This window comes from Ambystoma mexicanum, chromosome 10 (assembly GCF_040938575.1).
Source record: "Ambystoma mexicanum isolate Mex_15411 chromosome 10, UKY_AmexF1_1, whole genome shotgun sequence".
In the NCBI taxonomy this organism is placed as follows: domain Eukaryota; kingdom Metazoa; phylum Chordata; class Amphibia; order Caudata; family Ambystomatidae; genus Ambystoma; species Ambystoma mexicanum.
The window spans coordinates 526,175,719-526,203,118 of record NC_090932.1 but is presented as its reverse complement, the minus strand read 5'-3'; the positions used below and the strand labels follow the sequence as shown (position 1 = coordinate 526,203,118).

At 46.8% G+C, this 27,400-nt stretch overlaps 1 protein-coding gene across 1 annotated transcript in view; it reads left to right on the top strand.

Moving 5' to 3' along the window:
• The window catches only part of UBXN7 (UBX domain protein 7), a 1,247,298-nt gene that overhangs the window by 442,908 nt on the left and 776,990 nt on the right, over nt 1–27,400 (top strand). Inside the window, exon 4 of the mRNA XM_069618093.1 lies at nt 19,657–19,722. Within this exon, the coding sequence (XP_069474194.1) occupies nt 19,657–19,722 (66 nt within the window). The remainder of the gene's footprint in view (nt 1–19,656; nt 19,723–27,400) is intronic.

Below are 27,400 nucleotides of genomic sequence, written 5' to 3'. Positions count from 1 at the left end.
TAACACTGATTTGGCATGACAGCATTCCCTGCCATACCAAGGATATTTGTGGACCACTTTTTTTTTTATTAAACATTTTTTATTGGTTTTGTTACATAATAAATATAAACATTGACTCTGAAGGAGTCCAACAACCAGAACATTCTAAAGGTTCATGAGGTCCCGAATACAACACCACAAGTTTATGTTAATGATTACATATTCACTCTTACATGTCAGATGCATTCTGGCCTCAGGCCTGTGTTTTACCAAAGTCTTATTGGGCATTCTCCCACTTTCCCCAGATTTTTCCAGCTTTCCCAGGGCAACCTCTGGCCGCATACACTCGTTGCTCCATCGCTATGCATGCATCTACATCGTCTATCCATTGTGCGTGCTCAGGGGTTACGTCCGATCCCCATAATTTGGCAATGTTGTGTTTGATCAGTGCTGTGGCGGTTGCAAACAGTAGCTTGTCAGTGCGAGACATCTCGTCCTCTACACCCAGCTACATCAGTTTCGGATCTCTGGGCACGTGTTACGCTCACCTGGCTCCCACGGATGCATCAATCTGAACTTGAGACGCATAGTGCCGAGATGATGGACTGGACTGGCCCACCCAGCTTTGTTTGTTTGATTCGTAAGAATATCCTTCTGTAATGGAGAAAGGGAATTAACCACCTGTGGAGTTTGAGCGCTAACCCCACCTTCCCCTCTCCCGTAGTTCTTCCCACAGGTCACTTTTGAGTTCCCTCTATGCTTTCACCTGATGGTTTGGAAAGATGAGCTCTCCATCCTGCTTCGAGCGCAGGGGCGCGTAGATGACCAGTTTCTTCACTGGCGTGGAGGAGTTGGGGAGTTCAGAACGGTATTGACTCAAAGAATGCCGGCGAGACGCCGTAAGTCTGTAGTTCGTAAGAGTTCAAAAACGTCTGACCTTCACTGTGTCCAATTCCTTTTAGGTTTCTGAATTGCCCTTATGAAGAGTTCCACTTGGCAACCGGTAAGATGCAGGTAAGGGTTTATATTATCCAGCTCAGTTCGATAAAATGGTGCCAATGTATAACATGTGGCTTTTCCCCCATTCAGGCGCTGATGTGGTATGAGGTCTTGGGGATTGATGCCTCCAGCGGTAAAACCTGGTAAATCTATTGGGAAAAAATCGGTTTCCCCTTATTGCGCCTTGCTGTTCTGTTGTTACCCCATAGGGGCCGGGGCATGGCGGAGATGCAGCGGAGGCTGCGCCGACCCCAAATGAGGTAAGTACCCTCTGTGGCAAATCAGGTAAGTCTTGGGGGTAGCTTGTACAGTCTTGTAGGTGTCGGAGAGCGGCAGCAAGATGGAGAAGAGCGTGATGGAATGCTGAAGTGCTGCAAGGCAGGTGAGTACAGCGCGGCGCTGCAGGATGCGAAGTAAGGAGTTTTTAAAGACCTCTTCTCCAGCTCCGTGGCGTGATGGATCAGGATTCAGGTAAGGATTAAAGGTAAAACTCCTGTTCAGACCTTTCCTTCTTCCCTCTTCTTGTTTCCAGGAGATCCAGACTCGAGGCGGGTGTGGCTGAAGACTGGAAGTTGCTGCAGGCACAGTGAGCGTTACGCTGCTGGATGCAGAATAACGCGAATCGTGTGCTGCTGTCCGGGCGTGGTTTAAATAGCCTTGGAAGTAGTCCCAGGTAAGTATTCTTCCACAGCCCCACCCGAGTAAAAAGTAGTCCCTTAGGTAAAATAGTCCCTCCTAAGCCTCATTTGGCTAGTGGCTTCTTGCAGCATGGTCTGCATCAGGTAAGTTTGCAGCCCATGGCGCCAGGACTGACTCTATTCTTATGAGCCTGGCGCCATAGGCGCCTGGACTGCACCCAAACAGCCCCTAGCTGGGGTTTTTGGGCTTGCTCCAAATGGCATGATGCCTGCTTCCGGGGTTGCTGCGCCTGGTCTGGTTTCCTGGGGGCAGGCATCTTGACAGCACTCCCCCCTCAAGGACCCTCCTAAAGTCGCTCTTCCTCTTGGCTTTGGTTTGTTTGGGAAATCTCGGTGGAATCTCTTCACCAATTGAGGTGCATGCACGTGGTCACTAGGTTCCCAAGATCTTTCCTGTGGTCCCTAACCTTTCCAGTCGATTAGATAGAAGAGTTTTGACCTCACCCTTTTTGAGTCCAAGATGTTCTTAACTTCAAATTCGGGTTCCCCGTCTATGAGGATGGGATCTGGTGGTTTGGTTAGCCTGGTTCCTGGTTGCACTGGCTTCAAAAGTGACACGTGAAAGACGGGATGAATTTGCATATGAGCAGGTAGGTCCAACTTGACGGCCACCGGGTTAATAATGGCCTTGATAGAGTAAGGTCCCAAATACCTAGGGTTAAAGGTCTGTGTTCCTTTGAATGGTATGTGCTTAGTGGCCAACCATACTTGGTCCCCTATCTGGTATAATGCGGTGCTTCACTTCTGTGCTGATCAGCATCTTTCTTGTATTTTTCCTTAGCTTTTCGTAAATGTGCAGTTGCTTCTTTAAAGGCTTGTGTAATAACCGCGTGTAGATGGTCCACCGCGGGCATCTCTAAGTGTTGGGGCGAATCAAGGTCCGAGGTTCGAGGATGGTGTCCATATATGGTATAAAAAGGACTTTGTCCATTTCCCGAGTGTACAGAATTATTGTACGCATACTCAGCGATCCAAAGCATGTCTTTCCAATTATCCTCAGACTGATGTAGCATACAACGCAGGTATTGTTCAAGAGTCTGGTTGGTCCTCTCTGTTTGACCGTCGGTCTGAGGGTGGTGACTGGTCGAAAGCCTAACATCTATCTGCGCCAGTTGGCAACATTTTCTCCAAAAATGTGAAATGAATTGACTGCCCCGGTCCGAAATCAACATGGATGGGAAGCCGTGTAGGCGAACTATGTTTTCAAGGAACTCTTTGGCCAGGGCTGAAGGTATTCCCTTTAAAGGAATAAAGTGGGCCATTTCGGAAAAAAGATCCACAATAACTAAAATGGTGTTAAAACCATTGTTCGGGGGTAGATCTGTGATAAAGTCTAATGACAAGGAGTAGGTGGGATGTCCAAAGGTTGTAATAGTCCAGCTGGTTTTTTCTTTTGACTTTTGTTTTGGGCGCAAATGCCACAAGACATGACAAATAACTTAATGTCTTTTCGCCAGGTGGGCCACCAGAATTGTTTCTTGATTTTAGCTTCGCTTTTTGCAATACCAGGGTGTCCCTCCATTAAGGTATCATGGTAACGGGAAATGACTAGCTCTTGTAGTTCCTTTTGTGGCAGAAATAGCCGCCCTTGGTAATAAGGCAAATCATTGGTGACAGAGTATTCCGGGCCTTTCCTTGCCCAGTCCTGTAAGGCAATAGGATCAAAGAGTTGTTGGATCTTCCCCTGAATGTCCTCCAATGTCTGTACAGTTGTCATGCCAAGAATCCTCTGTTTGGGAATTATGGGTACGGGTTCTAGGGTCATTTCTGCTTCTCCCATCCCAATTCGGGACAAGGCGTCTGCTTTACCATTCTTACAACCTGGTTGATAGGTTATCACGAAATCAAACTCGGCGAAGAACAATGCCCAACGGAGTTGGCGCGAAGATTGGACCTTTCCTGTCTTTAGATATTGCAAGTTTCGGTGATCGGTGATGACCGTAATGGTATGCCTGGCACCAAGTAGATAGTGCCGCCAAGCCTTGAAGGCGGACTTGATGGCTCACAGCTCCTTGTCGGTAATGGCATAGTTTAATTCGGGAGCTGAAAACTTTCTAGACCAAAACGCCACTGGGTGAAGCTGGTTAGTTTCGGGGTCCTTTTGAGATAGGACAGCTCCCATGGCTAGACTGGATGCATCGGTTTGCACTATGTATGGGAGCTCAGGACTCAGGACGCAGGTGCCTTAATACAGGGGCAGATGTGAATTTCGCTTTTAATTCTTGGAAGGCGTTTTCGGCTTCTTCTGTCCACACAAAGTGTTTATTTTTTCGCAAGAGTGCTGTAATGGCATGTACAATGTGTGAAAAGTCCGGGATAAACCTGCGGTAGAAATTGGCAAAGCCAAGCATGCTTTGTACACCTTTGACTGAACTTGGCGAAGGCCATTTAAGAATTGCGTCCACCTTACGCGTATCCTTCCTGATTCCTCTCGGGGTCAGAATAAACCCAAGGAATTCCACTCCTGTGGCGTGAAAGACGCACTTTTCCAGTTTAGCATATAGTTTGTGCTGGCGTAACTTCTCTAGGACTGCTCAGACGTGTTTCACATGATCAGATTCTGATGAGTATACTAGGATATTGTCGATATGAACGACAACACAAACGTCGATAAGTTCTCGAAGGACGACATTCATGAAGAATTGGAAGGCTGCTGGTGCATTGCATAGTCCGAAAGGCATCACTTGGTACTCAAATAACCTGTACTTGGTGCAAAAAGCAGTTTTCCATTCATCGCCCTCTTTGACACGTACCAGATGATATGCCCCCCGAAGGTCCAGTTTAGTGTATATGCAAGCGTCCTTCACCTGGTCTAGTAGTTCAGGGATCAAAGGCAATGGGTATCGATTCTTAATGGTTATCTGGTTCAGTGCGCTGTAGTCTATGTACGTTCTGAGGTCACCTTCCTTTTTGGGCACGAAGAACAAAGCTGAAGATGCAGGGGACTTGGACGGGCGAATGAAGCCATTAGCAAGGTACTGGTCTAAGTATTGGCGCAGGTGAAGGTTTTCAGGCTCCGTAAGGGCATAGATCCTGCTGCAAGGGGGCAGGCATCATGACAGCACGACCCGACCCAGTACCTCAGACAGTGTGTCGCAGCATTGATGCCAGTATAGTTTGATGTGCGGACAGTCCCATATGATGTGGAAGAAGGTGCCCTCCTCCTGGCGACAGCGCAGGCAGTTAGGGTCTGTGGTTTTACCCCAGCGGTAGAGTGCTACCCTTGGATAGTAAATTCTATGCAGGATTTTAAGCTGGACAAGGCGTAATCTGGTCGAAATGGCAGTTTCTCTCGGGTACATTAGGATTGTTAGCCAGTCTTCAGGTAGGATCTCTCCCACATCCCTTTCCCGCTTGGACTTTAGACTTGACAACTCCGGTGTGGCAAAGGAGGTGAGGACATTGTACATCACCGAGGTGATTTTGGGGTCTATGCGATCTAGGACCAGGTTCCTCTCTATAGGGGTGCAGTCTGCCATATTACTCAGATCAGGCAAATGCCTCTGTAGGGCGTGACTTAGCCGGTCTCGGTCAGTGACAGGAAGATTGAACTCATCAATTAATCCTTCAAAGGGTACAATTCCCACATTCCGAATCTCATCCCCCACTTTTGTTATTCCCGCAGTTTTCCAATTCTGCCATTTTGGGAGCCTGTCCAGCTCTGGGATATGTTTATTTACCCACAGTGGCTGTACCGCCGCTATGGTTTTCCCCTCCCAGTTTGTGTTTATGCGTCTCTGCCCAGATTATTGCCCGGTGAGCAGCCATCGTTTTAGAGGTGTTGATGTTAGTTTTCCGGTATAGGGACTCTAGTGGGGTTATAGTCGCTCCGCTTAAGGTGTCGGATTTAATGTGATGTAGCGAAGGATTGTCGTGTAATAGGTCATTTATCACTGCCATCTGGCTCGCGCAGTAGTACGTCTGTATGCGCATCAATCCTATGCCTCCCTCCCAGATGGATCGCTGCAGGGTGTGGAGCGCTATTCTCGGGTGTCCATTGTTCCATAGGAGTTTCCGGAGGATTCTGTGCAACTCCCGCGTGGGGATGTGTAACGGACGTTTTGGAGGATGTACAGGATTCTAGGCAGTGCCATCATTTTAAATAATGCTGCTCTCCCAGCAGGGTTAGCGGAAGGGCATTCCAATGTTTGATGTCCTTTGCAAAACGGTTTGTGATCGGGTGGAGATTTTTTTCTACGTATTCATTTAGGTTTGTTGTTATCTGAACCCCCAGATATCGAAATTGGTTGACCTCTATACGGAAGGGGCAATTTTGTATCCCTATGCTATCTGTCTCTTTCAGCGGAAATAGTATGGATTTTGACCAGTTTACCCTCAGGCCGCTGAAAGATTTGTATTCTTTCAGTAAGCGTATCACTGTTGGGCAAGAGGTTATGGGGTCTGATAGATACAGGAGCAGCTCATCTGTATAATGAGACCTTATCCTCCCAGCAACCGGAAACCCTTCCACGTCTGTGTTTCTCTTAATAGAATCGCCAATGGCTCTCTCTGGCTGAGAGAGCCACCCATTTACTCTGGTCATGGCCTCTGGGGACTTGTATAGCAACTGCACCCATCCCAGGAATTGTTCACCGAATCCTATTCGACGTATTATTTCCCACAGTGCTACCCAATGCACCGAATCGAAGGCCTTCTCGAAATCTATTGTTAACGCTAAGGGACCCTGCAGAAGAGAGGACTTTTCGAGTGTAGCATGCAATCTATGTATGTTTATACGCGTAGACCTCTGGGGCATAAAGCCGCACTGGTCTGGATGTATCAGTGACAAAATAACTTTCTGCAGTCGATTTGCTAATGCTTTCGCTAGGATTTTGGTTTCACTGTTGATTAACGAGGTCGGCCTGTACGAACTACATTTCTCTGGGGGCCTATCTGGTTTGGGGATCACTATTATGGTGGCTCTCCTTAGGTCTGGGGGGAGCTGTGCCTGCGCCCTTGAGCGTGTGTACATCTGTAGGAGGTGTGGGAGTATCATGCTTGGTTCTATCCCCTTCCATGTTTCGACCGGGAAGCCTTTCGGTCCCGGCGTTTTCCCAGGGTGTAGTTGTGACATGGCCAGCCCTAGCTCCTCTTCAGTGATGTTTGCCTCCAATAGGTCTCTTTGTGCGCTCGTTAGGGTAGGGAGGGTAATCCCATTTGATAAGGAGAGGTTGGTAGGGGCTTCCGGTGACCTATAGAGTTCTGCATAGTAAGCTGCAAAACCTTCTGCACTGTCCTGATCGGTCCAGAGCGGTTCCGAGTTATCGGGTTTAATCATTCTGACCTGTTTATGCCCCTCATCTCTGCGCTCCAGCCAGGCTAACATTTTACCCGCCTTGTCTCCAGTCTTGTATAATCTGGCACGCATCGTGCTGTGTGCTTGTTTAGCGTTGTCTAGGGCTACATTGTGCAGTTTCTTTTGGGCGAGGACCAGTGCTCGGTTAGTTTCAGGTAGGTCTAGCGTCAGATGTGCGCGTTCTGCATGCTCCACCTGTGCTTCAGCTTCTTTTACTTTTTGTACTTGAGCTTTTTTGTGCGCCGTTGTCCAGGAGAGAATCTCTCCCCGCAACACCGGCTTATACGCTTCCCATAACATTCCTGGGTCATCAGTTGACCCTGTGTTTAGTTCATAGTAGGTGGTTGTAGTTTCTTGGATGCGTTCTACAAGTTCCGGGAAGCCTAAGTAATAATTGTTAAGGTGCCATGAAGGTGGAGGGATTGACCTTGTCGTTGACAATTCTATTAACAGGCGCAAATGATCAGACATGCCACGCGGGAGTAGAGTGGCGTTAGGTACTCTGTGCACGTCTGTGGTTGGTACGAAGAAGTAGTCAAGTCTAGAGAGGGATGCATGGACGCCCGAGTGGAATGAGTATTCTCGACTCTTAGGGTGGAGGTCGCGCCATACGTCTTTTAGCCCCAGTGCTGCTATGAAGGTAGCCAGCCTCGTGTGGGTGTCGGGATTCCTGTCCCTTAGGTGTGTGCGGTCCATCCCCAGGTTCATAACATCATTGAAATCGCCACCGAGAATTAGTGTGTCTGAGGAATCCTGCATTATCAGGGGAGTTATCTCTTCTATAAGATTCGGCAACAACATGGGTGGTGCATAAATGGCTAGTATTGTTATGGTTTGATTCCATAGGGTTCCTGTCATATGCACATATCTGCCTCCTGTGTCCTGTGACACGCTAGAGAGTGTGAGAGGTAGCTTCTTGTGGATCAGTATAAGGACCCCTCTTGAGACTGAAGTGAAACCTGAGTGCAGTGCTGTGCGATAGTTACTACGTTTAAATAGGTTGTATGTGGTGCCCGCCAGATGAGTTTCTGTGAGCAGCGCCACATCCGGTGCTTGCCTATTTAACTCCTGCGAGACCAGTCTGAGTTTTATCCAACTTCCCAACCCATTGACATTCCACGTCAGGAGACGTAGTGATTTTGTATCAGATCCAGCTCTTGTCATCTGGGTGGGGGGCGGGTTACTGTTGAGCAGTGCGTGTAGGATTTTGGGAAGAGTGGATGTTTAGTGCTGTCGGACCATACAAGAACAAAGATAAAAACAAAATCTCTCTCCCCCACTCTGTCCCTCGTTCCCTTGGAGGCATCTACTGCCTAAGTTGGAATATATAGATTTACCTGACCCCCCTCCCTATACTTCCACCCAACCTGGAGTATCTGTCGCCCAAATATAAACAAAACAAATAAACCTAACTAAACCACATTCAGTGGCACATTAACTTCAGCCTACAATCGCCCGGGAGAGCTCTCCTGCTTGCGCAGTTGCGGGCCGGGGCGGCTGAGTGTCGGGGGGTGGTGCGGGAAAGCTTCCCTGCCCCCTAGGACCGCTCAAGGTTGAGTCCATTTGTGGGGCTCTTATCCACATGTTACCTTATTTGCTGCAGCGACAGCATGTTGCAGGTCTGTTTCCAGGGAATTAAGTTGTCCCCTCTTGATGTAATCAGGGGTCTTCGATGGGCAGTAGCGGTGGTTCAGGGTCCTGCCTTACCGGGAACGGGACGGGCGGTCTCCGGTCAGGTGGTGGTCTGGGTCTTCTGTTACTCCTAGACCTCGCTCCGGTCCAGTCACCCGCGATGTGGTGGTCCGCCCATTTCCAAGCCTCGTTTGGATCTGTAAATTGCACTGTTGTTCCCTGATGGTAAATCTTAAGCTGTGCTGGGAAGAGGAAGACATATTTTACATTTAGTGTTTGTAGGTGTCTCTTGAGTTGTTCAAACGACTGTCTGGCCTTCTGAACCTCCCTGTGTAGTCCGGGAAGAAAGCTATGCGGGAGCCGTTGTGTGTAATTGTCCCTTTGGTGCAGGCCATCTGAAGCAGTGCATCGTGGTCTCTGTAGTTCAGTAGTTTCGTGATTACCGTGCGTGGTGGTGCGCCTGGTATAGGTGGTCCAAATGGCATGCGGTGGGCTTGTTTGATAGAGAAGAATTTGGAGAATTATTTGGGTTTGAATAGGTCAGACAGCCACTGTTCCAAAAATAATTCCATGCACGGACCCTCTTTTTTCTCCGGCAGGCCCAGTATGCGAACATTGTTTTGCCGGGATCTTCCCTCACCCTCTTCCACCCGTTCCTCCAACGTTTTCAGTCGCGACATAGCACGGGTCATATTCTGTTCCATATTGTGTAACCCGTCCTCCGCTCCAGATATGCGCTGTTCGGCCTCTCCTGTGCGCCAAGTAAGTTTCTGCAGATCGTGTTCGAGCAGAGAGACGTCCATGCTGATGCCATTCATTTTCTGTTCCATGGATGCCCTTGAGACTGCAATTGCTGCCATGACATCCTTCAGGGATAGGGTGCTTTCCGCCTCTGACATATTTTCTAGCTGGTCTTGATCTGAGGAGGAGGCCATCGATCCTGTGGTGTATTGATTGATTCTGCTTTGTGTGACCGACTTTTTGGCTTTGTCTTTGCCCATCTTGTGTCCGGTTGGCAGTAGATAACTAGGGAATTGCTTACTTTTCGCACCGTGGGCAATCGCCTCGGTGGGTGGTGCAGCACAGCGGGCGCAGGTAGTGATTGGCAATGGTGCAGTCGTATACCCCACGCGATAACTGCATTGCTTCAACGTGTCTTTCCGCCGCTGATGTCCACTGGATAGGTGGGTGCGCGTCACCACTTTCGCAGTGGGAGGCCTGGGGTTTGGGGCGTGGTGCAACAGTCACACCGTGGAGACAAGAGTTCCGGCGGCGGGTGCCGCATCTGGCATGTAGGAGAGGGCGTGGGCCGCCTTATTCGGGCCGGTGCGGTTATCCACTGGTGTTCCCTCTGTTAGTGACATTCACACCGTAGCGCAAGGTAACTTCCCGATTATCGGGTCTGCGATGTACTGGGTATGAGGTTTTCCCGTGGCATCACCCGAGGGGGAGAGGCCACAATCACCCCCTCTCTTGTGCGGCCCAGCTCATGCCCAAATGACAGTGGGGCCTTGGGGCCCTGTTGGCGAGGCGTTAGGTTAGTGCGTGCCCCACTCACCGGCTTTATCCCCGCTTGGTCTCCAGCAGCACAGCGAGTTCTCGTTCCTTCAGGCGTTCTCTCTCCCAGATCCGATCAATTCCCGGGCAGCGCGGATGGCCGTCTGTCCAACTGTCAGCCCTGGCAGCAGTTGATGGGTGGTGGGCGGGTTCCGGCCAGCAGACAGCCCCCCCTCACCAGGCGCCGCCGGCGCTTGCCTCGGGTTCAGTCCCACTCCCCAGTATGGCGGGATGTGTCAGGTTCGCGTTACAGAGCAGCGCACCCCCAATGTCTCCAGTGGTGGTTGCGTACGTGAGTGGCCCGGGTCGGGATAGCGCACAATATGCTGCCAGTGAATTTCACCCGCGGGGCTCGATCCTCTGCACGCCGCGCTCCGCCTCTCCCTTTCACATCCGCAGGTTCGGTGTCCCAAGAGGCATGGGTGGGCACAATTACCAGTCCATTCCGCGTCCCACCCTTGTACTTGCACGCTGTTTCGGCGGTTCTTGGGGGTGGTCGTGGTAGTCCGCTGTGCTACTGGTCCTCTCCAGCCGCATCTCAGATGTTTCCTCTCCCACTCACTGCTTCCCAGGTCGAGAGCGCAGCTCGCGGCCATCTTGCCTCTCTTCCACCTTCGCCCCTTCTCGGCAGTCCGGATCGTCCGAGAGAGCAATTCCTGCGTTTATTTTCAGCTTGTCCACTCTCCACATGTGCCGCTTGCAGCAGAATCGTTTCTCGCAGAGATTCAGCACGAATAGCAGGTTAATTTTCAGGATGTGTGCAGCGGTTTACGGGAGCTTCAAGGGCTCACGTCCGCATTGCTCCGAAGCTGGCCACACCCCCTTTGCGGACCACTTTTGATTTGACCATGGACCTGGGCTTGCTCAAGCAACCTCCTAGTGTCATAAATAGGGCCTCATGCTGAGCTAGCAGTTTTTTGCTATCTTCCTGTTTACACATAAATGCTTCTAGGAAAGGAAATATATTCATATAAATATCTGGTAACTTAGCCTCTAGGTCAAGAGCATTCCACTTTACAGTGCGTCTCACTTTGCCCCTTATCTCAATCGGAATAGAGTTCTCCCTGTTTGTTTCCAAAGGCATACCAGAATGTTATCCCTTCATAGTTACCACGACTGGATCGTCGTCACTTTTTGGTCTAATTTCCACACTGAAGTCACACACCGAGTCCTAAGATTCTAAATTCAGGAGGATATAGTCAAGCTTTATTGTGGGAGCCAAATGTTTTCGTAGCAGGACGATCACTGCTAAATCTGCATGCTAAGATCTCCTGACAAAACAATGGCTACCACCTCACCATATTTGTTTTTCCGCTTTGGGGGTTCAGCAACAAGATCTTCTATATCCTAAAGCACATAATCTTCATTGGATAACCCACTTCCAATCTCAAGGGACTCAAACTGGAGGTTACAATTATCTTCGTTGGCCCCTTTTGGTTCTCCCTCCAGTCATTAACACCATCTTCCAAGTTAGTGAACAAGGAATGGCCTGCACAATGAGCCTGATGATTATACAAGTTGATAAGCGCTACATTAGTCCCATCCACACAGCTTCATTGTAATTCCATTGTCATTCAAACCTGTAGGATGCATGTGGAGTGCAGAGAAACAATCAGGGGACACCCAGAGTATTAAACCTCCAATAGGACTCCCACACTTAATTGAAAAAGTTGCATAGCCCTGGAGATTTGGAGCATCACATTACCATGCATCTTGAAGGCGATGATGGAATACGTTTGTATAAATTGAATCCACCCATTATATGCCATATATTTATGGAGACCAGCAATATTCCATGAGAGTATCTGTATCACCCCCATGGAAGTTCTCACTGGCATTGCAAACGATGGGTCAGGTGGAAGATCATTGCCTGGATTAACAGGATTGTCCACTCTATCCACCAGATCCACCTTATGTCGATTCAACCCCCGCCAACACTGATGAGTGTAGTCTGATCATGCTTCGAGCACGCTCCAGGGTAGAATGCCTGCAGACAGCTGTATCCAGTGCTCCAGATAAGATTTTGAGGTGGGAGTATTTTACGCATGATTTTTCAAATTGGAGAGTAAATGCAATTTCAAGAGAGTAAAACTTAGTTTACTTCTTCACAAGAGAGTAAAATGTATCTGAATTGTTCAGACATTTGGGGAATCAAACTTCAGTCCATGCATTCAGCCAGTGATAGAAATGAGGACTTAAGGCATGATTGCAGGCCTTGACCTACCAATCAGTCAACACTGAGATGGTAACTGGACCATGGAGTGTGGGGTGGGGTGGGGTGGGGTGGGGTGAGGTGTGGTAAACTGCACAGTGGAATGGTTCCTGCGCCAACAGTATGCCTGGAAATGTACAGTGTGTGCAGCTTGGACACCTTGTACCTACCAGCTGTGCACACAGACTTAAGCTACGGTTTGTGGTCAATTTTTAGTGTGGTGCAAAGCTCCAATGAGGAAGGAAAACAAACTAACCAGAGGGGATTCTCATTTTTAATTATTGTGTAAATGTTACCAGGGTGAGGTTTCCCAAAACAGAGAGGAAGCTAGCGCTTTTAATGACAGGAAATAAAAAGCAAACTCATCCTTGCTAAGTTTCAAACTCACGAACCTCCGATAAAACGATCTCTGCAGCAGGTGCATTATCGCAGTTGGTTTAACGCGTACCCTGCCTTAGTATTCAGGGTGCATGCAATACCATTCTAGACAGACACGCATACCCACATATACATGCACTTGCCAGTGTACATATTTGTCTGGTCTCCAAGTCGTACTAACTGCCTGAAAGTGGACTTTATAACCAAGCCCTGCTATCTGCTGGCTTCACTTAATATAGGAATCCCATTGCACTTCCGTACTTAATGTCTCACCTGATGTTTTAACAACACGCGGTATAGGAATAATCAAAGATTAGAAAGATGAAAGGCTGAGCCAGCATTGAGGGCCTAGACTCTGCCCCCTGCAGGATACAGGCAGGTGGCGCTTAACCCCTTTAGCTGTCTTATTGCATTACAAACAGGTGCAGGATCCTCAAAATATCTTTTGCTTTCGAGAGCAATGCTGTACAATGGGGCAAATCTTCTGCTTGAATCCTGAAAAAATGCAGTGTCTCATGTCCAGCAACAACTGGCAAAAGTAGTGCAGAACACGAGCTCACTCATGGTATTGCGAGACCCGTACCTTGAAGCAAAATCCTGTCACACCTCCCCCGCTTATCCTTTTCTCATCAGGTTGTGTGAATGATCTGTGGATACACCGTGAAATCTAAGAGCAATACAATACAATGGAAATACAAGGGTAAACAAATGATAGTGAGTACTTGTAGAAAATACTAAATTGCCTCTTGTACATAGCCTGGAGAACGCACTCCTCCAGTGAGGGAGCCTCCCGAAGGGGATACAGGGAGTCCAGGCATCTCCTGTTACCTCCATGTCCCCGGGTGTCTGGTTGTCCACTTAACTCTGAGTTCTTCTGGAGCACTTTTTCCCCAGTGTTCGAACTTGGTATAAATATTTGCACAGTGCATTATGCAATGTAAGAACACTGAAGATGCCATTGCCAGTCAAGTAAGGCCGGTATTTCCCAATGCAGGAACACCAGTGCTGTATGAGCTCAATTACGCCATTACTGACACTATAAAGGACACCCTACTGAAATTACATTGTATGTACCACCAACCTCGCCCATCCCACTGTGTGAACACTTCTGCTGGATGAGCTGCATATGGGCTGCACATTCTACTTACTATAAGAAAACGTGCTGTGTGAGCCCAGTACTGCCGTTATTTGCCTCAGTAAGAACATGCATGCTGCCCCCCTTCCTTAAGCCTCTCTTCAGGCACCACTCAGACATTTGCTTCCATGGTGGCGTCACCTCCCATAATCTCATGTCCGGTGCAGGCTACTGCCCATTCTGCACAACAATTTGATTAAATCTTCAGTTCCACCCTGGCAGCCATCACCCTCTTTCACCCGCTGTCCTCCACACCAGCGCTCCTCCCTGTTGCAACTTCACTTCCATGTATCCTTGCACTTTCACATCCTTTGCTCACACTTACACCATCCTTGCACCTACATGTCTGCACACTCGCACACCCTTGCTCATTATCATACTTGTGCTAGGTCTCACATAGCCTCACATCCCGCACACGCTCGCACACTTGCTTTTTATTACCTATGCTTTTCTTACACACCCTTGCATCCACACACCTGTTTTCAGACGACTGCTGGGTATTACAAATTGACGTTTTGAAATCGTTTAAAAATGTCAATAAACGGCAGAGGATCAGCACACAGATGACTGTTGGCCCTGCAGAGTGTCCTGTACAGGAGAGTAGAAGATATAAGTGCTGCAGCTCCGATATCCTTTCAGTCTGCTGGCATAGAAATTTAATTTTAAAAATGTGCTATTTCAATTGGGAGTGAATGGGCCACGGACCCGGTAGATTATCTTGCCACAACTGGTTAAAATAAAAAAAAGTTTGAGCTGAATATAGTTAATTATGTTTGTTAGTAGCCTTCAAGTTCAGATCATCATGTATTCCTTGACAAATGCATACCAGTCCAAAATAAAAGGGGGTTAGGTACTACCAGGGCAGAGTAACTTACATTAGGGCTAGTAACCTACCTTTAGAAAATGCTGCTCATTTCTATGCAGCCCACCAAGTCGAAAGGAATTTCGCGAATGGCACTGCAGAGTCTTCTAACAAAGCTTGTGTGTGCATATACTAATGGTTCATACTGCAGTGCCATCTACTGGCAGAAAGAAGATTTTTTAAAATAAAGAATTAGTGACAATACTGCATAAAAGGTAAGCATTTAAAAGTGAAATGTGGCATAATGGTAAGAATTAAATGCGTAAAAAGGCCTGATACGCCCCTTATCTGGAGGGTTAGCTGTATCCTCAGTACGTTGGATACCACTAGAGGCCACTGCTGCCCAACTAGAGCGCTTATTACTGCTAGATGGAGGCAATGCCTGCGGGCACATTGGGGCCATGGCTTTTTCGATTGGGCCAATAGATTGAGTTTGGTGGGAATCTATACTGATATTGCCACATGCCCCGGGCAAAGGTCCTTTAGATGGTAGTATGGGCTTTTTTAGAATGAATATTGGCCCTGAAGACGGAGTGGCCATGCTAATCGCTATTTTTAAGCTGCTAGGTGGAAGGTTCCTCTGTTCCATGGAGAGAAGTCCCTCCACCTGCCACTGTTTTACTTTGATATAGTCTCCAAAAGGTGTGTTGGGCAGCTGTGTACAATTAACAATGTCACTCCTTATTGATGGACAACCTCTCTTCGCTCCTAACCAATGACAACCCTTCTTTATCAAGCCCTCTTCGAGTTATTTATGATCTTGAAGCACTCTTGGTACATTGAGCAAAAAGAAATGGCAGTTACAAAGGTGGGTTTGACACTGCAGTTGGAGATGTGATTGTGAATTGTAGTTATGTGCCCCATGTTTGGCAGCTAGTCCCTCACAGATGCCAGGCCTTCGAGCAGGATCAATTATAACTCTGTTAGCGCTTGTTAGGATATTATTTGCTTTGCACACTGGGCTTTCCCCAGGCAAGTTGCGCTTAAGTGCTGGGTCATTTGCGTTGTGACCTGTTAATGGTGTCTGAGTACCCAAACTCATATCACCTAGAATCTTTTTCAGTGCTTGCAGTTCCTTAAATAGGAACCCGTTATCTGCTTTTACTTCTTCAAGCTCTATAGCAAGGTGAACACACACCTCCACAAGAGTTACCAGACCCAAAGGTGCCTCAAATGTCAGTGCTAGATTGGGACCCATCTTGGAGTTCACTATAAGCCTGGTTTCCCTTGCTCCGCCATTACCGACTCAACACAGTTCTGCAATGGGACCATAAGGACACTAACTATCTCAGACGCACCCCCAGCACCTTCTACTCCTCCGTTGGTCTGGCTAGTCCCACTCCCTACAGGGATTGTAGACTCTACATTCTCCCTGGCTAAATCTTTCAGAATGTACCACAAGTGGCCCCTAGGTCACTTGCGACAAGAGTTCCTTTTTCAGTGGCAGGCTCAGGAATGATCATCTTTCCCCTAGTGCTTGGAATATTACATTCCACCGGGATAATGTATTGCTTGCCATCATATTGGGCTTGCAATGTAGGTACCTCATACCCAGAAAGGTACTGCCCACTTTAACCAATGCGGATAGGGACACACTGTCAGTACCAAGGACGCTTTTGGCCTTTTCACACTTGTCCGCATGGGTGACTCGTTTGGCTAGCATAAATAGGGCTGCAACCTTATTTTTTTAATGGGGACAAGTTGATTGCTTCAATAGATGGATTTGCTACTACTGCACAGTTAAGAGACAAATGATCAGCACTTTTCTGTTTAGCGTTCCCCCCAGTGCTTAATCTACCTACTAGAGCTTCTTATAATGTGAAGCTGATCGCACCCAGTCACTTGACATCGAACGGGAACAAATCTGATCAACAACTTCTTGCCATCCCGACGCACAGTAGGGAACAGGTGGTTGTTCCTTCGCTTTCTGCATTACTAGACTGCCTCCCATCCCCCCTAACCTATTCCTCACAGGCTTCCTCACAGGCTTGGTTGGTTATCGATCCACCCATGGAGAACACCTCATGTGTAATTCCAAGTTCCTTTGGAATGAAAGCACTGTGTGCACAACAATTGCCTTCCAAGACCCACTCTGAAGATTAGTGCCGGATGTGAAGCCAATTTAACCTGAAAACCCTTAGCAAGCTAAACCAATTGCTGGGCTGCCTATTCAGTGCAGTCAGAGACGACGAGATACCGAGCACGGGGATTCCGTGCACCGGTAAGTTGAGGTGCCAGCAGGCAAAACCTTGCAGTCGGCCCCCTTCTCCATATGGCCACCCTAGAGTTGTGCCTTGGAGAAAACGCCTAGCGTCCACAACACTACTCAACACAAGTCCAAACACAGGCTAATACCAATGGGGCCCACTGTAAGATGAGCACCAAAAGTTTGTGGTAGCCGACGGAACGTGACAGGCCCAGGGCTTCAAGGTGGCCCCAATACGCATGAAGACGAGCACCATCACCTTCACGGTAAAGGGAAGTTGTGGCAATGAAAGGGGAAGCCTGTAAGGTTAGTTTTTCATATTTATGCTTTATCTCCCTCACCTGTGAGACCCCCAGCACTTTTTGCTGCACTTGTGGGTTATTTTTCTATGTTCCTGAGTGAGTGGGAACCTTCCACACACTATCTCCCATACCCCCGCCCACCCCCCCCCCCACTCACCCTTTCTTTTACTCTTTCCATGGAGGTCATTTTTGTCATTCTTCCTACTTTACTTTTGGAATCCTACTTTCCTATAACTTTTTGGGCATCTACATTTTGTTATTACAGCACTTTCTGTGCCTTGTGTCTGGGGATCCATCTTGGGTTTATCTTTTTACTTTCTCTTGGGTTCCTTCTGTGAACTAATGTTCCCAAGGATAGGATACTTTTTATCCTTTCTACAATTCCCAATGTGATATCAGCGCACCTCATCGTATTTGGAGTGCTGAGGGGGGTTACATAATATCTCCTTTTGTCCGACCGTAGTATTTTCCACATGGGCATTTGATGCTGTAGATCACATTGGGAGTGTCACATATCACGTGTTTTTCAAGACTTTTTTTTTTGTTGTCAGTATTTGGATGAAATATTATTTCTCCTTTTTGCACCATGTTACAATTGGTACAGTTTAAACTAGGGTTTGTACTTCGTCTTTTTGGTCTTTCGCTAGGTTTCCTTATGACGCGTCTTACTAGCATATCTCTCATGTTTCTGCTGCGTGTATGCAAATATCGGTGTAGAGTTCGGTCTTCTGATAGAAAATGCCAATGCTTTTCCACGATAATCTTGATCTTATTATTCTGTGTTGAATATTTCGTTACATATATTAGGAGGTTGTGTTGTGGTTTTCTCTTTTACCAGTATGCTTCTCCTGTTGATGGTATCGTTTTTTGCTTAAAGAGCTCTTGATTTATTCCTCACGGTATCCTCTTTGCTCAAATCAGTTTGCCATTTCCTTCAATAGTCTGGTGCATTCAGTCTCATTTTAATGGCATCAGGCAAACATGAGGCACCCTTAGCATATGTCCTTCGCCTTGTTCCGCGCAAGTCAGCTCTAGGCTAACTGAAATATGACTGGAGGATGGCTCACGTGACTTTCTGGACCTACTGGAGGCTTGGATTTTTCAAAGGGGTTGTGGGGGAGAGGGTGCAAAATGCTCCTTGCAAAGTGAACTCTATTGTTTAAAAGGCTAAAACAGAGGGGAAAAATACCAATCCAGCTAAAAGCACCCATGGCTTTTTTATAGAACAATTCGTATACAACCCCAGTGCCTGCGTACTTTGTCCCACTATAGCCGATCAGTAACCTTTCTAGCCTTGCAAAAGGGTGCTTGGCAATTGGCACTTTGCCTGGATCCCCCCAGGGTCCTACAAAATGCTGGAAGTTAAATTTTATGTATTTTTCAAGCCCTGTTATTGCACTCCTGTTAATGAAAATGCTCAAAATTACATTGTATCATAGAAAATAAATTCACTAAGACGATTTTGAGTCTGCTACTGGGAGCCTTATCTAAACCTAACTTTAGGTGGCTGTCTTGACTGTTAAAGTAATTAACCCTTTATTCTCCCTCTCTTTGCCATATGAATGTATAGGATGCGTTTGTGACATGTATGCTAGCATGTGCTAGAGGTCTAGGAATTATTGTTACTATGTACTGTGTGGCCTTTGAGGTCCTAATAATGACTGTATGTTCCTAATGTCGAGGGTCCCCTTTTCTTCCTCCCATTTAGTTGGGTGTGTAGTACCCATCACCGGATAGTAGGCTTAAGTTCTGGTTATCCCTTAGAGGATCCACACCTGTTGACTAATGGTGTCTCTGAGTGTGCTAGTGTTTCCCCATAGCGTATGTTTTCCCTGAAAGACACTTCGGAAACTGCTCTGGGTTGTGTATCTCTAAATCTGATGTATTTTGGGAGATGCAATTCTGAATACCCGGTTTCTTTGGAACCTTGCCGTTTCTAACTAGGTGATCTTTCAGAGGGTTTGGGAATTGTTCATGGCTGGTCCAACTTTCAGAGTGGACAAAGGGACTGGGTGGGTTGTTGGCACTGTGATTTTTGTCACCGAGACCTGTACAAGTTGCCCTCTCTAAATCCACAATAATGGTGGTTTGGGAAAAAAATAGACGAGCCATCCTTATCCGGCACACCGTACAATTGCTTTATTCAAATTATGATATTCTCTGATTTAAAAGTGTTTCGAATCCATTACATGGATGAACATATTCTAATGTTTTCTCATGTAATGAAGAGAAACTTGATGGATAACTAGGATTTCAAGTAAGCAGTGGTCTCCTTTTACTTATTTCTTCCTCCTTATGTTTTTGCAGCCCCATCCCGAAATTGTTTTAGAAAATATTGGATTCCAGCATAGATGGATGAATGCAAGATCTTCACGTTTCTTTTTTCCCCCCTTTTCGTAGCCCCAAAAAGACGACGACCAGCCCGCTCAATATTTGATGGGTTCCGTGACTTTCAAACAGAAACCAGTAAGTAGTGATGTTAGTTATATTGCTCTTTTTTCAGGGGCCTTGTGTGATCAGATGTACAGTGTGAGGGGTCAGTAATGGGAAGTAGATAACTGTTGGATGATTTTTCAACATATGCCATTCTATTCTTAAAAGAAATATGTTCAAAAATGCCTCACTATCCCTTCTCTGCTGAGGGTTTCCCTGCCTAACCAAAGCTAAGGGAAAACACTCTTAACACAGGATAACTGGCCCTCACTCTAAGCAACACATTCACAAAGAAATGATATGGCAATACAACGCAACCAACATTCATAGTCTCTGAATAACATAATGTCGTGGGTGATTACACTTCCACAGGATTCAAGGTCAATTCTGTTAGTATTCAACCAGAAAAAGAAATGTCTCAAATCATTTCTTGATGTTTCAAAGTCAATGTAAAGTTCAAAGTTCTAGTGATGGCAAACCTGTTCTCCTTTTTGAAATATCCACTTTCCACTTCCACCAAATAGCACCAGTGGTAATACCAGCCACAATGCTATGTCCCATCTTCAAGAAGACTTGCCAGTACCTCTTCAAGAAGACTTGCAACAGTTAAAAAGAAATGCAACACCCACAACTGCCAGGGATACAAAGTTATTGGTTTACAGTTAGCATTTTCTTAGTTACCATTTTAGAATTCACAATGGTATATTTGTCAGTATTACTTTACAATGCTGCTGCTTCCATTTCACTTATATTTGGAACACTGAGAACAGGCACCTTTGTCTACAGTACTCCACTTTGTTTAGACTGCTACAATGTTGCATCTGCTGACAACCAGATATACAACCACAGCTTCAGTACTTTGGTCTACTACCACAACCTCAGTGATTTGTACTTCCAGGTATGCTTCCACAAGATGCACTTCAAAGTACTTTAACAACTTCCATTAGGCAGGGCACTGTTCCTCTGAATACGTCTTTGCATCCTCTGTCCGTCTGCCGCAATAACGACCTGTGTGCCTTTAACACTGTGTTCTCTGTCTTCCAAAGTCACTGACACTATTGGTTGTATAGGTTTCAAAATAATCTTTACAAGCAGCCCGTTTCCCTTCCCCAAATCTCTCAGCCCAAGCAATTACCCAGAAGCCTTGGTGCCGCTCGTAGCTTCATGCAATGCTTGTACACTAATATCTTAGACCAATTGAACTGTTATTAACTTCACAGTAGAGTTGGATTGTTGCTTAACTTAGAGAAAGACTGACTTCACTGTTAACATGGGAGACTCTTGGCTTGTGCAAAGCTTGTTCTCTTCAGTAACATATGCACTTTAAATTCGTATACATGAAAGATATGCCACGTTAAAACAAAGAATAGAGTTCAGTCTCCCTTTAGGTATCACAATTAGGCACACACGACCACTATTTGATGATGCTTTCGAAATTTAAGGATTGGTATGAAATGGTATTCCTGTGAAAGTGAAGGATAGAGTTCAGTCCTCCTTTGGGAACCACAATTAGGTACACGCAACAACTTAATGTCGTTTTTACAAGTTAAAGGTTTCAACAATGGTGTTATCAAGATTAGGTATTTGTTAATGGTCACCGTAACGTACAGTCCTCTTATTTAGTGACACGCGACCACCCCTTTAGTAAAAAATTTTTAAATATTGAACAATGGGTTTAAGCAGCGTTGGCTTCTCACGCGAGTTAAATGACTTCCATATTATACGCAAGTGCTACATTTCCATTGTTCGGGTATTTCGGCTTAAAAAAAAAACACTTCTACTAGCTTTAAATCTTACGCGAGGTGAACAAGTTACTGGATACTGTTGCTGGCAATGCTGGTGCAAGGTGTCAGAACGCTGTGCTTCACTCACCGGCTTCTTTGATACTTGTTCTGTGGTTTGCACTGCTTCCAGCCTTCTGCCACAACTTCTACTGCTTCTGGCTTCTTAGGGACCCACACCTATCCTCTGTAAAGGTATCTCTGGTCCGGCCACACGTTTATGGAGCCCCTCTCGTTCCTGAGACCAACGGCTTGACAACTTCTCCTCGCTTCGGTCTCCAGCACGTTCTCTGCACAGCAACCAAGGCAATCGGGCTCACATGGGGAAAGACCGCTCTCCTGCTCTCCTTCCGCTGTGCAGATTCTGCACTTCAGAGTTTGGCGGAACATGGCCCACTCAGAACAAGCAGGTGAAATCTGTGTCCACGTTCCGGTGTCCCTCTTGTTCTTCCATTTAGGTTTGGTATGTCAGCCTCGTGCCTTATTCCTCCTGCTACAACTCGCATTCCAGTCACAGTTCCAGCTCCTTTCTCTCCTTCCTATTGCTTGCACCAGAGGGGGCCTTTTATGCCTCCAAGGTTCCTTCATGTGTGGGTTGTTGAGCTTAATTGCCTGACTACTACAACTGCATGCCTCTTCAGCTCTCAGCCTCGTACCAGTACGTCTGGGATTTTGGGACTTGTTGTTGCCCTCAACAAAGGTAAGTTCAAGGGTAGATGTCTTTCCCTTAAACTCGTTCAACAATGGACTGTTAGAATGAGTTGTTACAGAGGAAAATATTGAATTTAAGGCATTTTCTCTAGATCCTTTTTATGTAATACCTTTTGGGAGTAAGGAAGGTGCTTATCCTGAGATACACAGAAAGATCTTTCTGTTAATAAGGCTTGCTCAGTTGTAACAGAATGTATACCCTGTGCAACAGATCTTATATGGGGGTCAGGGACATTAGAATGACAATATGCCATTACCTCTTTTGACAACCCAGAAAAGCACTTTCTTTCAGAGGACCAATACCGCATCTCCTCACCATCCTGGACCCTGTCTCCTCCCAGGTGATCCTCCCACAGTACACCACCCCCAAGGTCAGGATCAGGAAGTGTTTACCTTTCCCTGGCCACCTGGGAGGAGACTTAAGTCAGGGTTTCAGTGAGGGATCCGTAGGATTCTTCACAATAGTAGAAAAATCTCACTAGCAAGGTGTTTCCAATGTAGTCCAGCTCAACAACACATGTAGTATGGAAATGAAGGTCAATCATGCCAATATTTGTCAAGCCTTGTAGTTTTGACGTCTGTCTTTGTGTTTCGTATTATTCAAACATGATGCACTCTGACTGCTTTGTGTGCACTTTAAGACACTGCACCAAGCTGCAATGAAAGAAGAAAATGTAAACCACCTCAGTAACTGCATGAACATCTCTTCATCACTGGGTCTGTGCTGGTACCGTAGGCCTCTGAGAAAAACCAGTCATTTGGGGGGCTAACTGGGTGGGTACAAGTATGCTGCTTTGTAAAATCTACGTCACAAAAATGAATTCTGATAATATAGGGAAACAAATATTTACTGTAAGTAGCTCAAAACGAACAATACAAGGATAACCCTGGCTTTATAATTGAAAAAAAAATACAAATCAAAGAGAAGAACACGTTTGAGAAAGGAGTCGTACGTTTTAGAGCTGCTGAGGGATGGAAGGGTGCTTTGACGTGCGGGGTTGGAGATCCCATTACAACCAAATTAGAAACCAAAATCGCATTTTTGAAGCCAATCGATTACTTTAACTAAACACAGGATGCCGTACTGATGTGTCACAGCTTTTTATTGAAGAAATCCTACCGATACAAGGTAGCCGCCTCAGCGACGCGTTTAGCACCGTCCTGGTGCTTAAACATGCATCTATCCCTATAATGTGTATATAGCAACAGTAGTCGCTTTTCTATTTCTTATGTCTGGTACGTTAACAGCAGGGTTAAAAGTATAACAACCGTGACCATGTTAAATGTACTTTCAGACAGGGACTTAAAACATCAGTCATGTTAATGAAGCCTTCTTATTCCGCTATTATTAAGCTTTTTATTATGATATTTTGCTCATTTGCATATTTTTAAGCAGTGTTGCCACCCACTTAAGCTCTTCAAATTTAAAATCTTTTTTTTCTCCATATTTGTGATGTTTGCATTGTGCATTTTAAGTTTCATCCTTGCACCGCACTTCATTAAGATGGCTGTGATGTTGAAAGTCCCTGTTTGAAATGCTAAAAATGTATATTCAACATAGCTGCTGTTCTACTTTTAACCCGGCTACTATTGTACCTGACATAAGAAATTGAAAAGGGACTAGTGTTGGTATATACACATTACAGGGATACCTGTTTGTAGCTGTGCGAACAAGCACCATGACAGTGCGAAACGCATCGCTGCAGTTGCTTCATTGCACCGGTTGAATTAATTAAATAAAATGCTGCAACACTTCATTACGGTATCCGGTGTTCCTTTTAAAATAATTCCTTGGAGGGCGGTGATGACTTGCTGGGACCTTTTTAGTTTTACATTAATTCTGTAGTGATGTACCACGGATGACGAGCACCCACTCATCTAAGGGGCGCGCAGAAGATTCCGCCTTAGCCCTTGTTTTTTTAAGTAAAAAATATATATAAATATTTCTGGGACTTTGAAAACCTTTTAGATGTACATGCCATGCATATTATGCCATGCATATTCCGCCATCTAGTGGGTGGGCCATAGTATTAAAGTGGTTTTCTTTGGAACTTAAAGGAATGGTTTGGTCAGAAAATATTATTGTCCCTGTGGTTCGGCCATGTGCTTTTAACCATAATTCGATCGATCGTACAAACATTTCCTATGCACCTTACCCGAGTTTTCATCTCTTGAACACAAGCAAAATCAGGCAGCAGCGCACGGCCATCTTGTGATAATCTTATCACTTGCCGCATGGCCCTGAGTGACCTGCGTTTACAGCACTAAATCATATCCCCGCCCCTGAGCCTGACATCACTAGACGCGTACCGTCCATTTCACAACGCCAAAGTCCGTCTCGTGTCAACATTCTCTGCGCCTCAGCTAATGACGTGTCACCATGGAAACGGCAGGAAGCCTCTTTCTCTTCCATTCCTCGCACTGTATTTCTTTGAGTATTCTGTGACTCGTTTCTGTGCTCTGGTCAGCTACCTTTATTGCTTGTAGCCCGTGTGAACAGATACCAGTACGACCACTATAAATTATTTTAGTTTCTTTACCACACAATGGAAACAATAATACCCTACCTGTATGAGCCCGAGTATTCCAAGGAGGAATTACTGGAAAGAGCAAGCTCTGTAAACGATGGGGCTTTGAACGACATTTGGGCGGACGTTTCAACAGATGAAGAGCCTGGGCCTAGTCCCATGGACAGTGTTTCCACCTGGTGTACCTGCAATCGGTGCGCGCTAATGCCAACCAAGGTGGAGAACTGCTGCTGCCCAGAAAACTCTGCATGCTTGTCCTACATATCGCAAGGCGATCCACAGCCGCAATGCGTTACCGAGCTGCCAGACTTCACGGCAGCCTGCCTCACACGGTCTGTGTTGAGGATTTTGATGGTGCTTATGCACGAACTTCGCGCAGCCGTTCGCCCTCGTAATCCAAGTAACGAGTAAGTATAGTCTGGGTGTGATGTCGGGCCACTACTATTTCATGGTTGTTTCCTATATTCTCGTAACTTCAATTTCTGATGCTTGTTAATCTGCTTAGAATCACATGCTGTGCATATGGTCCGACATCCAGTGGTAACCGCGGAGTATTGCATCTTGTCTTTCTGGGGACCGAAACGGGACGTCGGCATAGGTGTTTCTGAAACACTATCCCTATCGTGACATGTGTAGTATCCAAAATCCCTCACGTGCCGAGGTCCCTCTGATTGTTTTTTTCCGCCCAGATAACTGGTCGCCCTATAGCGGAGCTCTTCATGAGACATTGTTTATCTTACCGAATTATCGGTTTTTATTCCCCGTTAAGTCTCTTCACCCATCAAGAAAATCTTCGACGAAGACTACGTGGGAATTGTCTACGGCTGTGGGTTCCAGCGCCTAAGATCCGGCGTTCGGACTTCCACGTGGTCGGGCCTTCTAGCCGGCCTACACAGTAGGGAGAGTGGGCTCGGGGTTTGCCATACTGTTATTATGTCTTTCCTCTTTTCCACTGCTTTCCCTTTTAGTCTGGTCACCGTTCCCTTCAGCTATGGAAAGGACTCCATTTAGATTCTGCCCTGTGTGTAGGGTCAGATATCCGTGGAAAGACGAGCACACGTTGTGTAACGCTTGTCTCCCCCCTAGAGCACGACGAAAAGCGGTGTTGGGCGTGTAAACTCCTTAAACCCTTAAGGACCGCCGGTTGAAGCGGTGGGCTGCGTACAGAATGTCAGGCGCGGAGCCTCCTTCCCCTGCCGCAACACCAGCCGAAAGTGACAGGGGTACATCGGATGACCAAACGTCCAACGCGGACGTTATAGACCTTGAGGCGGACTATTCTAGGGCCGCCACGCCCGTCCCTGACCCTTCCAGGCTCGACTCCGGTCTTGCTAGAGGGACCACGCCTGGTGACAGGGGTGTACAATCGCACCGCACAAAGCACACAACCCAAGCGCCCTCCTCGACGACTTCGTCGAAGAAGGCGAAAGCGCCAACGGGTCCGCCGGAAACGGTCTGATCCGAAGCCTTCCACGCATCCGCAGCAGCGCATGACGACTGGGCATAAGAAACATAACAAGGGCGCTACTCCCCAAACTACACGTGCCGAAGTTTCAGAACAAGAAACTTCGACGGATTCCAAGGTTTCCAAGACCCGTACAGGCCCGAAAACTACGAGTAGGCCTCTACCTGAGAAGCCATCCGCTGGCCCTTCTGGAGCCGCGGAAGACATTTTCACTGCCAACACATCATCGGAGGCGTTGTCTCCCGAAGATTCGTGACTATCCGTAAGAGCATCAATAGGATTGCTACAGTGGTGGGCATAATACCGGTTCAGTCCAGTTATGGGCCAATCCGCCGAAAAGTTTTCCACTGATTGGGAAGATGATCCCGAAGACTCTTACGAAGAAAGCCAGGTACCCCTCTCAAGCACCCTGAGGAGATCCTCTCAATGCCTTAGGACGGAGAACACGGTTCCTACTCAGCTGGGTCCATTTGGGTCATCCAAGTGGACCACGGAGCAATTCGAGGGGTGTATGGCTCGGCTGGAGCAGTTTTTCAGGGTTTCTGATCAACCTCTGCCAAAAAAAGCTCGGGTAGACCCTAACCCTCAAACGCAAGATGTCCAACACCTAGATATCCAACACCAAGTTGACTATCAAAAAGATGTCCACGTATAGAGACATCTATACAGAAGAAGAGTCGTCTTTTCTGGACAACTATGGGGAAGATAAAGGAGCAATGGACAACTGGGAGGACACCCAGAAGGACGATCACAACTCTGATATCGTTTGCCTCGACTCTCCCCCATCCACCCCGATTCGACAAGCTTCCCCGGTGGATGATCAAATAGCTTTCAACAACATGTTGAAAATAGCAGCGGAATCCTTTAAAATTGCCACGCGTGAAGCCTTGCCCGAACAAGATTGCGCGGAGGACATTATTAATGAAAAGCCTCCGGCAAACCTGTCTATCCCTCTCTTGAGCTCTGTAAAGAGACGGCTGGCCCCTTCCTTACTCACACCCGCTCAGACTAGGGCTGTGAACCCAAGGGTCGAAAAACTTTTCCGACCCTCCCCACCGAAACCGCTTTATATCAAAGGACACGCAATCCCAGACTCGCTGGTGGTGACCAACACTCGCAAGAGAGCAGGGGTTCCCCTTGCCACGGGAGAGTCACCCCCGGACAAGGAGTCCAAAAGGTTGTATGCCTTAGGCAAACGGGTTACGTCGGCAGCGGCCTATACCGTC